Below are 13,076 nucleotides of genomic sequence, written 5' to 3'. Positions count from 1 at the left end.
CGATGTGTTTACTACGTTTCTGGACCTGGGAACATTTCAGTTGCGATGCTGTCTATGGAGCTCTCAGATTTCATCAAAAATAAATGAATTCGTGCTCCGAACATGAACAAATGTTTTACGGGTTTGGAATGACATGAGGGTGAGTTTTCATTTTGGGGTGAACTAATCCTTTAAAATAATTACTGGCTTAACTGTGAATGACAGATTTTTGATATCTGTGCACCCCCAATTAGACCAACTTTTCATAATCACATCATAATTTGTCGGTGTCTACAGACAAATAAGTGGTTATGCTTGGTTTACAGCTGTAGTGGTCTTCATAACAGTCTCATAGGATGGTGGCGGCTCCATTTGCCAGGGGGGAGGGGTTGCAGGTTGGCTCTGTGGACTGGTGTCTGAGGTGGGAGGCACTTGGACTGAACTGTGCTGCTCTGCCGTAGCCCTCCGGATCCGATCCAGCCTCCTGGAGAACAGCAATTAACAATATAGTTTGAGTATGTAGCTTAACAGCAACTCAATTGGATTTAAGGCCCCAATATACCCACGGCTAAGTTATTTTTTGCTCTTCGCTTAGTGGTAAAAGAGGTTTGAAATACCTTTGCATTTGTATGCTGATAGCAAAAATTTAAACGGCACCCAAGCTGTTTGGAGCATTTAGATGAATATGTACATTTATGCTACACGCGTTCCTCTCAATAACAAAATAAACTTACAACAAAAATAACAGTGCTGAGAAAACAGCAGTTAGGAAAGTATCTAATCATAGCAATGTGTATATGTTCGCACCAGCTCTGTAATTCCACACTCGTCAAGTCACGTTTATTTACTGTATAGCAACTTTATAGTATTAAACATAAAAACAGTGTCACTTTCACTTAGAATTACAACTTCAGTTTCTACTATAAAGCAGCTTTCCAGTGTGTTTTTATTTGTGGACGTCTGACTTTCGTGGAGCCTAGGTGTTTACCAGATTTCCGGAAAGTTCGCTTTGGCAAACTACTGAACTTCCCAAACGAACTCCAAGTGAACAAAGTTTGGGCCTGATTTTGTTCAAAATGATGTCACACCAGTTCGATCTCTGATTTCGCTTAAAGTACATTTAGGTAATAAGGAATTACGGAGACAACATTTATTTCAGAAGAAAACCAAATCGCCTGAAATCACCTAGTGTGTTCTTGCTAGGGTGTTCTTTTTTCTTAAACCAAAGAGTTTGAGCGTTTAACATTATTCCCTTAAAATGACTGTACTTCGGTTGCCAAAAAGACAGGGGTGGGGAGAAGGGGGACCCCTAGGCACTGATTTGATGGCTTCAGCATGTTGCAAGAAACAAAACTCTTGTCTCTATTCCTCTTGTTCCCTCCCTCCTCATTCTTTCTGGGCTAGTGTACAATGCCGACTGCTTTCTGTTAACATTTATACTACTGATCATGAGGTCAGAATGAACTGCTTTGTTCCCTTTGATTCAGCACAATTCTCCAAAAAAAAAAAAAAAAAACATATATAGATTTAAATACAAACTAAGATCATTATGAAGTACCAGCACCTTACTACAGGCCCTTTCTCTCTCTCTTTCCCTCAGACATGAAACACTGAAAGAATTTGGCGGCCAGCAGCTGTTCAGTCTTCACTTCTGTAAACATTAGCTTGCCTTAACATTATCTCTCAGTTTCTCGATTAATCACATGACATGATTGCATCTTGTCAAGCACTGAAACATTTAAAAAAAAGTTTCTGATGGCTTTGACTAAAGTGAGTCAGTTTAAACTCTTAAACAAATTACTGTAATTGACATAAAAACACTGTTGTGTTGAGCTGGGCATCACAGAATGACTTCCTAACAAATCGAATTTCAAGCTAAAGTGTGTAATTTCTGCACCGCTAAAGTCACCAAACAAATTGCAGAGATGGTTAACAAACAATGAGCTATGTTTTGACAGCGACACACAGTTGTCTTTGTATGTTCTATAACTGGAATAAGAAAAATGGCAAATAAAATATAAATTAAAACAGACTAAATAGATAAAGCCGAAGTTCGAAAGTATGATATATTTTTTTCACAAGCCATCATCTCATAGATAGACATGTTGGATAGACTGTGTCTCACCGATCTTGCCATAAGAGAAAAATTATGATCCTTCCTACTAATACATTGGGCTTTTGCGCTATGAAAATAAATGTAAATGGTGGTGGCGTGAATTAGTTCATGGACAGGGTGCAGACTTGCCATGTCTACCATCTAACACTGCAGACTCTCACTGTTTTCACTGCTGACCTACTTCTATAATCAGAACATTTGTTACTTCTGCTTAACTTTGGCTTTCAAACTGAGAGTGGGCCGAAAAGAGACAGAGCACCCTCTTAGTTTGCATTTTTTTACAAAGTGAAAGCCAGAGATATAGAGAGTGCATACAAAACCACCAATCAGTGTATTATTTTTCAGCATTCTTATGTTTCACGACTGATGTTTATCTTTTTCATCAATCATACTAATGTGTGTGAAAGAAAACTATTACTATTGCTCATAATTAAGTAAAAGCAATCATTTAATGTCTCCTAACTAATGCAAAAAAAAACTTGATAATGTCATTTTATGGGATTTTTGCATGTTGGTTGCACCACATGACTGTCATTTTGTGGAAAAGTATATTAAGTATGTATATGTATACATAATGATATACAATTATATATATATATATATATATATATATATATATATATATATATATATAATATATATATACATAATGATATACAATTATATATATATATATATACATATTTAATGATATACAATTATATATATATATATATATATAAAATTGTAAAAGATTATGTCAAACTACTTTTTTCAAGAATTTCATCCTTTTAAGGAGTTTTTTTTCTTCATTGTGAAATCATGACAGCTGTGTCACCCCGACATTTTTGATTTGCATCCAAATTTCAAAATGAATTCGACAATTCAGGAATGAAAAACACACTTATCATAGAAAATGTGTTCCAGAAACTGTATGTATGTACGAACTGCATTTTAAATGTATTTTTGAATTCATTTATAGATATAGCAAAAACATTTGTTCCATGTCATTAATCCTTATGAGTTCTGACCCCTCAAAATTATTTATTATTTATGTTCTGTTTTTGATATTGTCCATGAATAAAACTTGGAATACACTACATGAATTTTGCACAGATTTTTGCCTCAATTTGCAGTCTGGACAAGCCAGTGATAGTTGCCAGTCAGAGCCAGTGTGCAAATATTAAAATCTGTTTCCGATTTTAAAAGTCATGCAGTCTATTCCAGCTTTTAGCCCCTCTGTTTATTTTAAATATATTCACAGTGTTCCGGAAACTTGATTTGACATTTACATACTCCATGACACTTGTCGTGTTTGTATACAGTTGCCACAACTCTGGCTAAACCCTTGGATCTCTTTAACTGCACTCATAAATTAGCCTCATAATGATATTTGTGCATGAAAATAGTTGAGCATTTGCGTCTTACCTTTGCACCGCAATGGCTTGATGGTGGGTATATTGGGTGCCTGTTCGCGGGTGTAGAAGAAAGTGTCCCGTCACAGCTACATGACTGGATTTAATCACCGTGCAGAAGGCACGGATGAGAATAAACAGACCCAGACACACTATAGCCATGCCAATGAGAACAATGTACATATCCATAGTCATAAAGAGCACCAGGCCTGCCATCACAAGCAAGATCCCCAATGAAACTTGCCATCTGTGCTGGAAGGACATGTTGTTTCTTCTGGCTACGCCATCATTAGTAGGCACGTTGTTTTCCGCCCTTGTAACACCACGCGTATCACTGTGCATGTGTGTATGAGAGTTTGAGTATGGTTTTTAAGTTGTGTTTCACAGAGCACAGCACAAAAGTCAGTCCAGCCCCTGTGTCAGTTCATATCCTTGCAGTTCCAAGAAATCGCAGACCATCCTACATATACAGCAGCAAAAAAAAAAAAAAAAAAAAAGAGTAAACATCATATATGCACCAAAGATAGAAATGATCATGGCCGTGCACAGACATTTTGAGAGGCAGTGGCACATGAAAAAGGGGCACAAGAAGGGTGCTTGTTAATACAAATTATCCAGTTGTTACAAATATACAATTAAAAGAGAAGACAGCACATTCTGTAATAATTTCAGACTTTATTGTAGATGTTTTGATAAGAGTGGGCTCTCCCTCACTCTCTGAGCCTGCTTCTGTCTCATCTTCATTGAAAGAAGTATATATATATGTTATAGATTACTAGTATCAAGACAGGTGATTATAATGGGAAATACACTTAATTACAAGAATTAAAGTGTGACAAACTGCTAAATATTCTACATGATGATTTACCTGCTGGCTTTAATGAGCTTTTTATTCATGTTTGTTTTGTTTGACTGGTTTTAGCAGCCTCCCTTCACTCTTTCTCTCTCTGTCTTGTTTTTGTGAAGGCATTTTCTTTTTCTTTTTTTTTTTGTTTACAAAGTGTGCCAACAACAGAAAATTCGGTATCTATATTAGATCTGATTGGGTACAAAAATTTGATTAGACATTCTAATTTAAAGAACATGGATATTTTGTACAAGTTGTTAGCACTTTTAGAAGTCCGAGTCATTTTCGACAAAAACAAAAACAAACAAACTACCAACTAATTACTAATTCAGTGGATCAACCACTGACCAATGTGGATCGTAATGCATCTACCTAGTAATGCAACAACCTTTGGGGACTGTGGTCTCCACTCCAGAGAGCGACACACAGATTGTGAGTGATGCAGTGGAGCGGGCGGGAAACATGGAGTGGATTAGCGGAATCAGTGGATCTTTAGCGGAGCGGTAACAGAACGCTTTGAGCTGGGGTGATGGGGGATTGGTGAGAGGGGCACCTCAGCCGATGAGGGCAAAGGGGCAGTGGCTCTAGCCACAGGGCCACCGGGCCACCCCACTGTGCACGGCCCTGGAAACTATAGTATTACATATTTAAACATATTGCATGCTTCAATATAAACTCAATTGCTCATAAATAAAGCAACATGTGCTTCATGTTGCAACATATAAATGAACTGTTCAGAAGTCAGAAATACATATTAAAGGGGTCATATTACATTGCTAAAAAGAACATTATTTTGTGTATTTGGTGTAATGCATTGTTTTATAAGGTTTAAGGTTAAAAAAAAAAAACACATTTTCCACATAATGTACATTATTGTTCCTCCTCTATGCCCCGCCTTTCTGAGACACGTTGATTTTTACAAAGCTTATCGTTCTGAAAAGCGAGGTCTATGCTGATTGGCCAGCTATCCAGTGCATTGTGATTGGCTGAATGCCTCAAGTGTGTGACGGAAATGTTACACCCCTAACCATAGTGTGTCGTGGTGTGACGAGACAAAAATGATAAAACCTATTACAAACAAGGCATTTGTTGCATCCAGTGAGGACATAATTACTGATTATAATGTCTTGCCTATAGCGCAAACATAAAACCATTCCGGATTTGTAATCGTAGAAATAATAAGCCTACTCTACACTGCTCAAAACTCGTGTTTGAATCATCAGTGAGAAATTCTTTGAATATGAAAACTTACTTACAGACTGTGAGTCAGAAGCGCCAGACTGTCCTTGCAAAGTTGAAATTGCCCCACTTTATAGCAGTGGTTCCCAATCCTGGTCCTGGAGAACCCCCATCACTGCACATAAAACCGTGCAGTGTTGGGGGTTCTCCAGGACCAGGATTGGGAACTACTGCTTTGCAGTTCAGGAAACAGTCCTCGTCCTCCATAAAATGTGCTGCACACATCTGAATATTTGGGTTGAGCTGTTCTGGAACAGTGTTGTAAATACAACTTAACCACTGATTTCTAGTTGTGTCCTCTTTTTGGAAGGCCAAAAAAGTAGCTTCACTTTCACCACAAACACACAGCGTCTCCATGACATTGTGGCAGCAACAATACTACAGTGATAATAAAAGTTATGCCTTCTTTCTTTGCGTGAACATTTGGGCGGCGTTACGCAAATCTTCCCACATCGTGATGTAGACATGTAGGGGCGTGTTAGAGCGTTTTAGGGGGGCGTGGTTGACTCTTAACTTTTATAAAGAATATCTCTTTGGGTCTGAGACTTTAGTCTTTCCAACTTTACAGATCTTCTTTATGAACCAAGAGCTTGTAACACTCCAAAGAGAAAGGAAAACTTGAAATCGATATCATCGATATATCATATGACCCCTTTAATATAAAATAAACAAAATTAGTACATTAATTAATATACTAATAAATAAAATACTTTTATTTTAGTGTAATTAATATTATATAGTTTAAATGGGGCAAAAAAAAAGAAAAAGAAAAAAAAAGATCCTTAAGGTAGAAATTGGGTGTTACAGGTTATAATGTAATGCATGAACACTGTATCAACTAATACCGTCTTATCCGTATTAAACACAACAAATAAATGGAAATGAAATGCCATATCAATTTGGTATAGTCGAATTTTATGATTTAATATTGTGACTGAATCCGTTTTTTCATATGTGACAAAAAATCAGAACTACAGAGTTTTTCGTGTTATTCATATCGTCATTATAAATACAGTAGCCTACCTTGTCGGGTTGACGCAGTCCGACGTGCGTTTGTTTTGATCATGAAGTTGAACATCAGTGGATGAGTATCATAGTTTCTTCTAATGAACGGTCTTCAACACATCTGTCTGCAAGTAATACTGAATACACGTCCAGCGCCGCTTGTTTCATTATAGTCAGCGAGAATAATCATTCCCAGCAAGCTCTTCACTTTACCACGGAAATGCGACTCAGCCAGTCATTTCCTCAAAGAATCCTTAATGGAAAGTCTCCCTCTTCCCACAGCCATCGGTGTCGGTAGATGTGTCATCTGTTTGAGTATGTAGGCAATTAAACGTGAAGAGGAAGTGGCAGAGTTTATGGGCGGAGGTTGATGGCACTATAGAGCGATGTCCGATCCGTTAATGATTCATTCATTGGAAGTGAATCTTTTCAATGATTCAGATGAGCCGGTTCACTAATCCGGTTTATTATTTCTGGTTGAATTTGTGTTGGTTTCAAACGACAAGTAGAAAAATATTAACGAATTAATCACAACTATTTTAGTTTGGCATTAAAATAGTTGTGATTAATTCGTTAATATTTTTCTACTTGTCGTTTGAAACCAACACAAATTCAACCGTAATAATATCAAATTCTGTAACTTTATGTCCTATCATACACACACACACACACACACACACACACACACACACACACACACACATACATATATATATATATATATATATATATATAGTTTCTGGCCTTAGCACTATTTGGCTATAATATGAAATCTAGTTATTTACGTTGTCTTGATCCTTCATATTTTCCTCACACAGTAGATTAAATTATATATCTGCATTAGTTAAGTTTTTCCTCGAAAAGGGGTCGTCATATTTGGTCAGGCAACACTCGATGACGTGTTACGCCGTGACGTAAAAGAATCGCTGAATCTGTTTTGAACTGTTTTTCAACTGTTCGAAAGAACCGAGTGGCGGAAATGAGTCTGACTTCCCATCACTTGTCGGTAAGGAAATCATCTGGTCCTGGCTGGGCGTGGAAGAGCCAAACGGCTCTTTCGCGGAACTCGAGTTCTGAGTTTTCTAATACAATACACAGCCACGCTGTACTGCCACAACATTAGCCAATAGATAGGTTTCATTTGAACAGTTTAATAAGTTAATGTTCCAACTGTTGTCTCTTCTGTTCATTTCAGAATCTTTGCATGCCCACTATTAGCTAATTTTTGATGAGCAATCACTGAAAAAGTTTACTTGCCTCTTAGAAACTCTGTAGTGGTCTCAGACTAACCATGCAGCACTCCTCTCACAATAAGCCACAGCATACATCTGTATAAAATGTTAAGATTTAAAGAATGCTAGCTATAAAAAGATGTTTCTTCACTGATGAGTTAAATATAGAATGAGACATTCTGTCATTCATAAGATGATTTCCACCTCCTACAAGTATTCAGCCAATGATGCATGACTAGTGCAAAGATGTATAATCATATAGTGTTTGCTTTTCGTACCACATCCAGAAAAAAAAGTGAGTCTGGTTTATCCTTTAGTTAGTTGATAAATAATAATAATAATAATAATAATAATAATAATAATAATAATAATAATAAAGAAAGTACATCATCTCAAATATCTAGCATGCAAACAGAACTGATGTAAATAGCCCTTGGTATATTATCCATTGCCGTTCAAAGAAAACACACAGAATATGTACAAAATATAGAGAATACCAAGAAGTGCCCTTGTTAGGAAAAAAAAGAAATATTATTGTCATGGATGAGTCAGAGGAAGCAGTGGCTGTGAATGTCGTGTTTCTAGTGTTCCAAACAATATTAACAGAACATTAGTTCATCATTAAACTCAGTAATGCTGTGTGGTTTTCTCAGTGGAGATGGGCTCCCATTATCAGGCACCACAATGTGTGCTTTATGCATAAATCATATCTCTGGCCAGATCTCGACCTGACCGTGCAGTTTTTGAGACAAAAGTGTGCTCATATGCCATGAAAATATTCTTTACATTGAACACAGTGTTTGACCCTGAGAGTCTAAAAATGGATAAATATACAAATTGAAAATTTTTCTATGTCATTAATCTAAACTGTTCTCATATTTTTTCAAAAGTGTTAGAATATAAGTGTTAGAATATATGCTCTTTTGCTGATTTTGATTGCTTCCATTGTCCTCATTTGTAAATCGCTTTGGATAAAAGTGTCTGCTAAATGACTAAATGTAATGTAAATGTAATATCATGCAAATTAGAGGACAGCAACTTGGCTGCATTAGGACAAATGCATTTAAGTGCAATAGTTAAAAGGAAGTAATGTAAATGCATTTTTATTCTGGAAAATGTTATCAATTGTGTGTGATTTCGATGAATTGTGAATATTTAATTGTAATTAATTATATTTTATATTATACTAACATATTAATTAATAATAAACAATAATATTTATACAAAATTTAATTGTAATTTATTTTGACGTCTTTGTGCTTCACTAGCTTTGACAGAACTAAATACGCTCCCATATGCAGAAGCTAAGTTTCTCACATTCAAGTATACTAGAATATACAGAATTAGAGTGATCAGTTATTGAGATGACTGATGACTGAAAATTAAAGCCTCCTCTTTTTTTTTTTTTAAATGCATTGCATTATGTTTAATGAGATATTAACCACTTATTTCCAATAGCTTATGTATAGATTTTATATTTATAATACATTAAAAGCATAGTATTTCTACATTTCTTTCTGAATATGGCTGTAAACACATGGTAAAGATGAGAACCATCTCAAGAGGCACACAACACCCCCTCGAGGAGCTGTGGATTGTCAATGCCTGTTTTAAAGCTTCATCAACACTTGTTAGGTTGGGTATTCAGAGATGAATGTGGCTCAGATGTCACACTTCGAAACTGATCTCCCGTGAGCGTCCAAACAGAGGTTCAGTTAGCAGCTGTGTGTCTGAGTAGCTGCGTCTCAGGTGCGTGGAGCTCCTAGTGGTTTTGATGGCCACCTCATAAGGCGGGGGAGGTTCCATGTCCCAGTGAGGCGGCCGACCCTGAGTGGTAGGGCTAAAACAGGTTGGCTCCATCGGGGGATAGTCCAGATCTTCACCACATACATCTCGCCTTTGCAAAGTCCTTCAAAAAACAATCACACATTATTATTAATAAGTGTAGGCCTGGGCCTGGGGAAGTGGAACCTGAATGTAAGGTGGTAAATGCTGTTTATCAACACTAGAGGGCCTTTCAGTATCAGATAACAGTGCAGAGGAGCAACAACCATTCTTAGACTTCTCCTCTAAGTGATTTTTAATGACATCTGAGGGTGGGAGAGAGGGGGAAAGGAAAGAAAGATGGCACAAATCCGGAGGGATATGGGATATGGGTGGAAAAGTAAAATTATCTTCATGTTTGCTCCTATCTATTCCAATCAAATAATAATAATAATAAAAGCTGCATGAAAGTGTATGCATCTATTTTATGTGGACTGCTTTTTGGTAAATTATCTAGAGGAGCATTTACAAATTTTCAAGGCTGCTCTTTTTTTATGGCAGATCAGGTCTCCTCTTTCATTTTATGTTGAAAATATGTTGGAAAATGTTTACATTTATTCAAATTATTTTTAATGTAATGAATAACATGGCATTATAATACCTGTGATCAAATGTTTGTGAGATGGCATTTGAGTTCAGAGAGATTACATTGGATTAAGAGCACTATACAACATTAAGATTACATATGTTGAGTCAAAAGTGCATAAAAAATTGCAATTTCATGAGTAATCCCACTACTACTACTACCACACACACACACACACACACACACACACACACACACACACACACACATACATATATATATATATATATATATATATATATATATATATATATATATATATATATATAGGCTAATTTAAAGTACAAAATGCATATAATACACACACATTTAAATATATACTTTGCATAAAACATAAAATACATTTAAAATTTAAAAAGTGCAATGTAAAAAGTAGAAGGTAGCCTACGTATAAAATTGCAGTTTCATAATTCTACTATCTGCCTATCTGTTTATCTATACTGTATATGAAATATATCTTGAAATAATTTTATAACTCAAAACAGCTGTATTAAAATGGCTGTGAGTGTATGTGAGTGCACATTTATGGATACTAAAATAACACAAAACGTTATTTTTATTTTTTTGTTAATACATTTTTTTCATGTGTTAGAGAAAACCTCTGCTAATAACTCTAGATTGATCCTGACTGCATATAGCCTAGGCTTTAATGCACTTTTGAACGGAAAGTCCTCCAGGACTCAACTCCAAATAGCTCAGACTGTGATTTTATCTTCTGCACCTTTATTTCACCTTATCAGAATCATCAGCGGAGACATTTATTAGTTCATTTATGATGCGATTCCCCACTTACCCGTGCAGAAAGACGGACTGGGATTCGGGGAAGTGGTTTCCGGGCGGTGGGGTGAACAGGACTTGACTGTAGTCGTGGCTGTACTCTTCATTATAAGGCACCGGGTTTCTCTTGCCGTTCATCGCCCAGAAGAGCCCTAATATGAGCATCACCGCCCCGAGCACCACACAGCACATGCTGAACGGCTGCAGTCGACTTTGATTAGAGGTTAGGAAAGCGGTGGAGCCACCGGTGACTATTAAAAATACTCCAATAAAAATAGCGCCATGATGTAGTGAAGGCATAATGTAAATTCATAACATTGATCTATCTGGAAAGTTCCGCGCGCATCGTCCAGCTTCAAGATGACACTGAGACTCCAGGGTGAATCAAGTTCATCAAACGGAGACTTGTCTGCATTGGTTCACTTCTACTGGAAACTGCATATCCTGTGCGCATTTTATGACTGATAATACCTTCATATCACCCAATGCCTTGATTTAGGCACTTGTAGTAAAAAAAGACATGAAGTGCAATATGCAAATGTAGCATGCACTCGATCGAAGCGGTGAGCTGCTGTTCACGCGCATCAGGTTTAGTCCATGCTGTGCTGTCAAACTCCTCTGTCGTTAGAAGAGCATCATTAGAGTTCATGCCCCACCCCAGAGCCGTCTGTAGGCCAGATGGTTATTGGCATGAATTTGAAAATATGATTCCCAACAAGGTTTGTTGTACATGGGGATCCCTAACCTTTTTTAAATGAGATTTCCCCCCAAAGATGGACAGGTTTGAATGAAAATCCAGTTGATAAATAGATGTAGTAGCCTTTATCAGTGTAAACCGTTATAAACATTATTTTGCCGGTTAACCCTTCATGAGCTGCTCAGTCATGACGTCAATTTGTAAGTCCTCTTTGTAGAAAGCATATTGCTCACAAATAGCACATAGGCCTAGTTTTTAGAATTTTCTTTATGAGTTTATTTATTTATTTATTTATACTTTTTTAGTAAATTGAAGGCATAGTTCACCAAAAACAAAAATAGCTAATAATAATAATTTTGTCATCATTTACTCACACTCATGTTGTTCCAAACCTGTGGCCTATGAGTTTCTATCTTCTTGAAGACAAAATAAGATATTCTGAAGAATGTTGGGAAACGGTGCCGGTAGCTTTGACTTCCACAGTATGGGAAAATATGCTACTACATGAAAGTCAAGGGCTACTGGCAACTGTTTGGTTAAACACATTCTTCAAAATAAGTGTGTTCAGCCGAAGAAAGTATCTCATACAAGTTTGGAACAACTTGAGGGTGCAGTAATTGATGACAGAATTAAAATTTTTGGATGAATTAACCCCTTTAATGTTTGTGATGAACCTAGGGTGAATTGCCCTAAAGTGGGACACTGCCTAATGTGGGAGGTCCAGTGTTTGTAGCTCCCCCATAAATACATGAATGCCAGTGAAACTATGGGTTAGCCAAAGCTATGGTGTCATGTCATCAAAATTACATGACCTCTCAGATGTCCAGTCATATTTTATGGCGGAGCAATCATCAGACAGGAAGCACATTGTGTGAAGACCACCCAAAAGTCAGTGACATAGAGTTTTGACAAACTTGATATAAAGGAGAATTAATTAATTTTAAACAAAACAGTCCTGCTACATTTTTGTCTAACATGCTTATGAAATGTTTGTCCATCAAAATATAGTATAACTTTGTATATATATATATATATATATATATATATATATATATATATATATATATATATATATATTTTTTTTTTTTTTATCAAAGGAAATGTGGTTTGGAAAAGTGGGACAGTACTTCAGTCAGACAAAAATGTGTGGTGGAGCATGGTTTGTAGGACAAACATGGTTATTTTATATATATTTTATATATTATGCAATATTAGAATGCTGCTGCAGATGTTTAAGGTCATGGGAAGTTTTTATTCTTGGGGGATGGTTTGAATCCTATTTGTGGTTCTTGTGTGTGTGTGTGTGTGTGTGTGTGTGTGTGTGTGTGTACAATGATGCCTTTATTGACTATTTGTCTGTTGATTTTTATTTTTTTATGA

General features: G+C 36.4%; 1 protein-coding gene across 1 annotated transcript; it reads right to left on the bottom strand.

Moving 5' to 3' along the window:
• si:dkeyp-51f12.3 (uncharacterized protein LOC107988041 homolog) lies at positions 1-3,858 on the bottom strand (the record flags this gene model as incomplete). The annotated part of the gene is made up of 2 exons (XM_042777232.1): positions 1-463; positions 3,503-3,858. Coding segments are annotated over 2 exons (531 nt in total), but the record flags the coding sequence as incomplete, so codon positions are not given.
• Between the last annotated feature and the right edge of the window lie 9,218 nt (positions 3,859-13,076).

This window comes from Cyprinus carpio, chromosome A20 (assembly GCF_018340385.1).
Source record: "Cyprinus carpio isolate SPL01 chromosome A20, ASM1834038v1, whole genome shotgun sequence".
Classification (NCBI taxonomy): Eukaryota; Metazoa; Chordata; class Actinopteri; order Cypriniformes; family Cyprinidae; genus Cyprinus; species Cyprinus carpio.
Note: the sequence above shows the minus strand (reverse complement) of the source record. Positions and strands in the feature narration are given on the sequence as shown.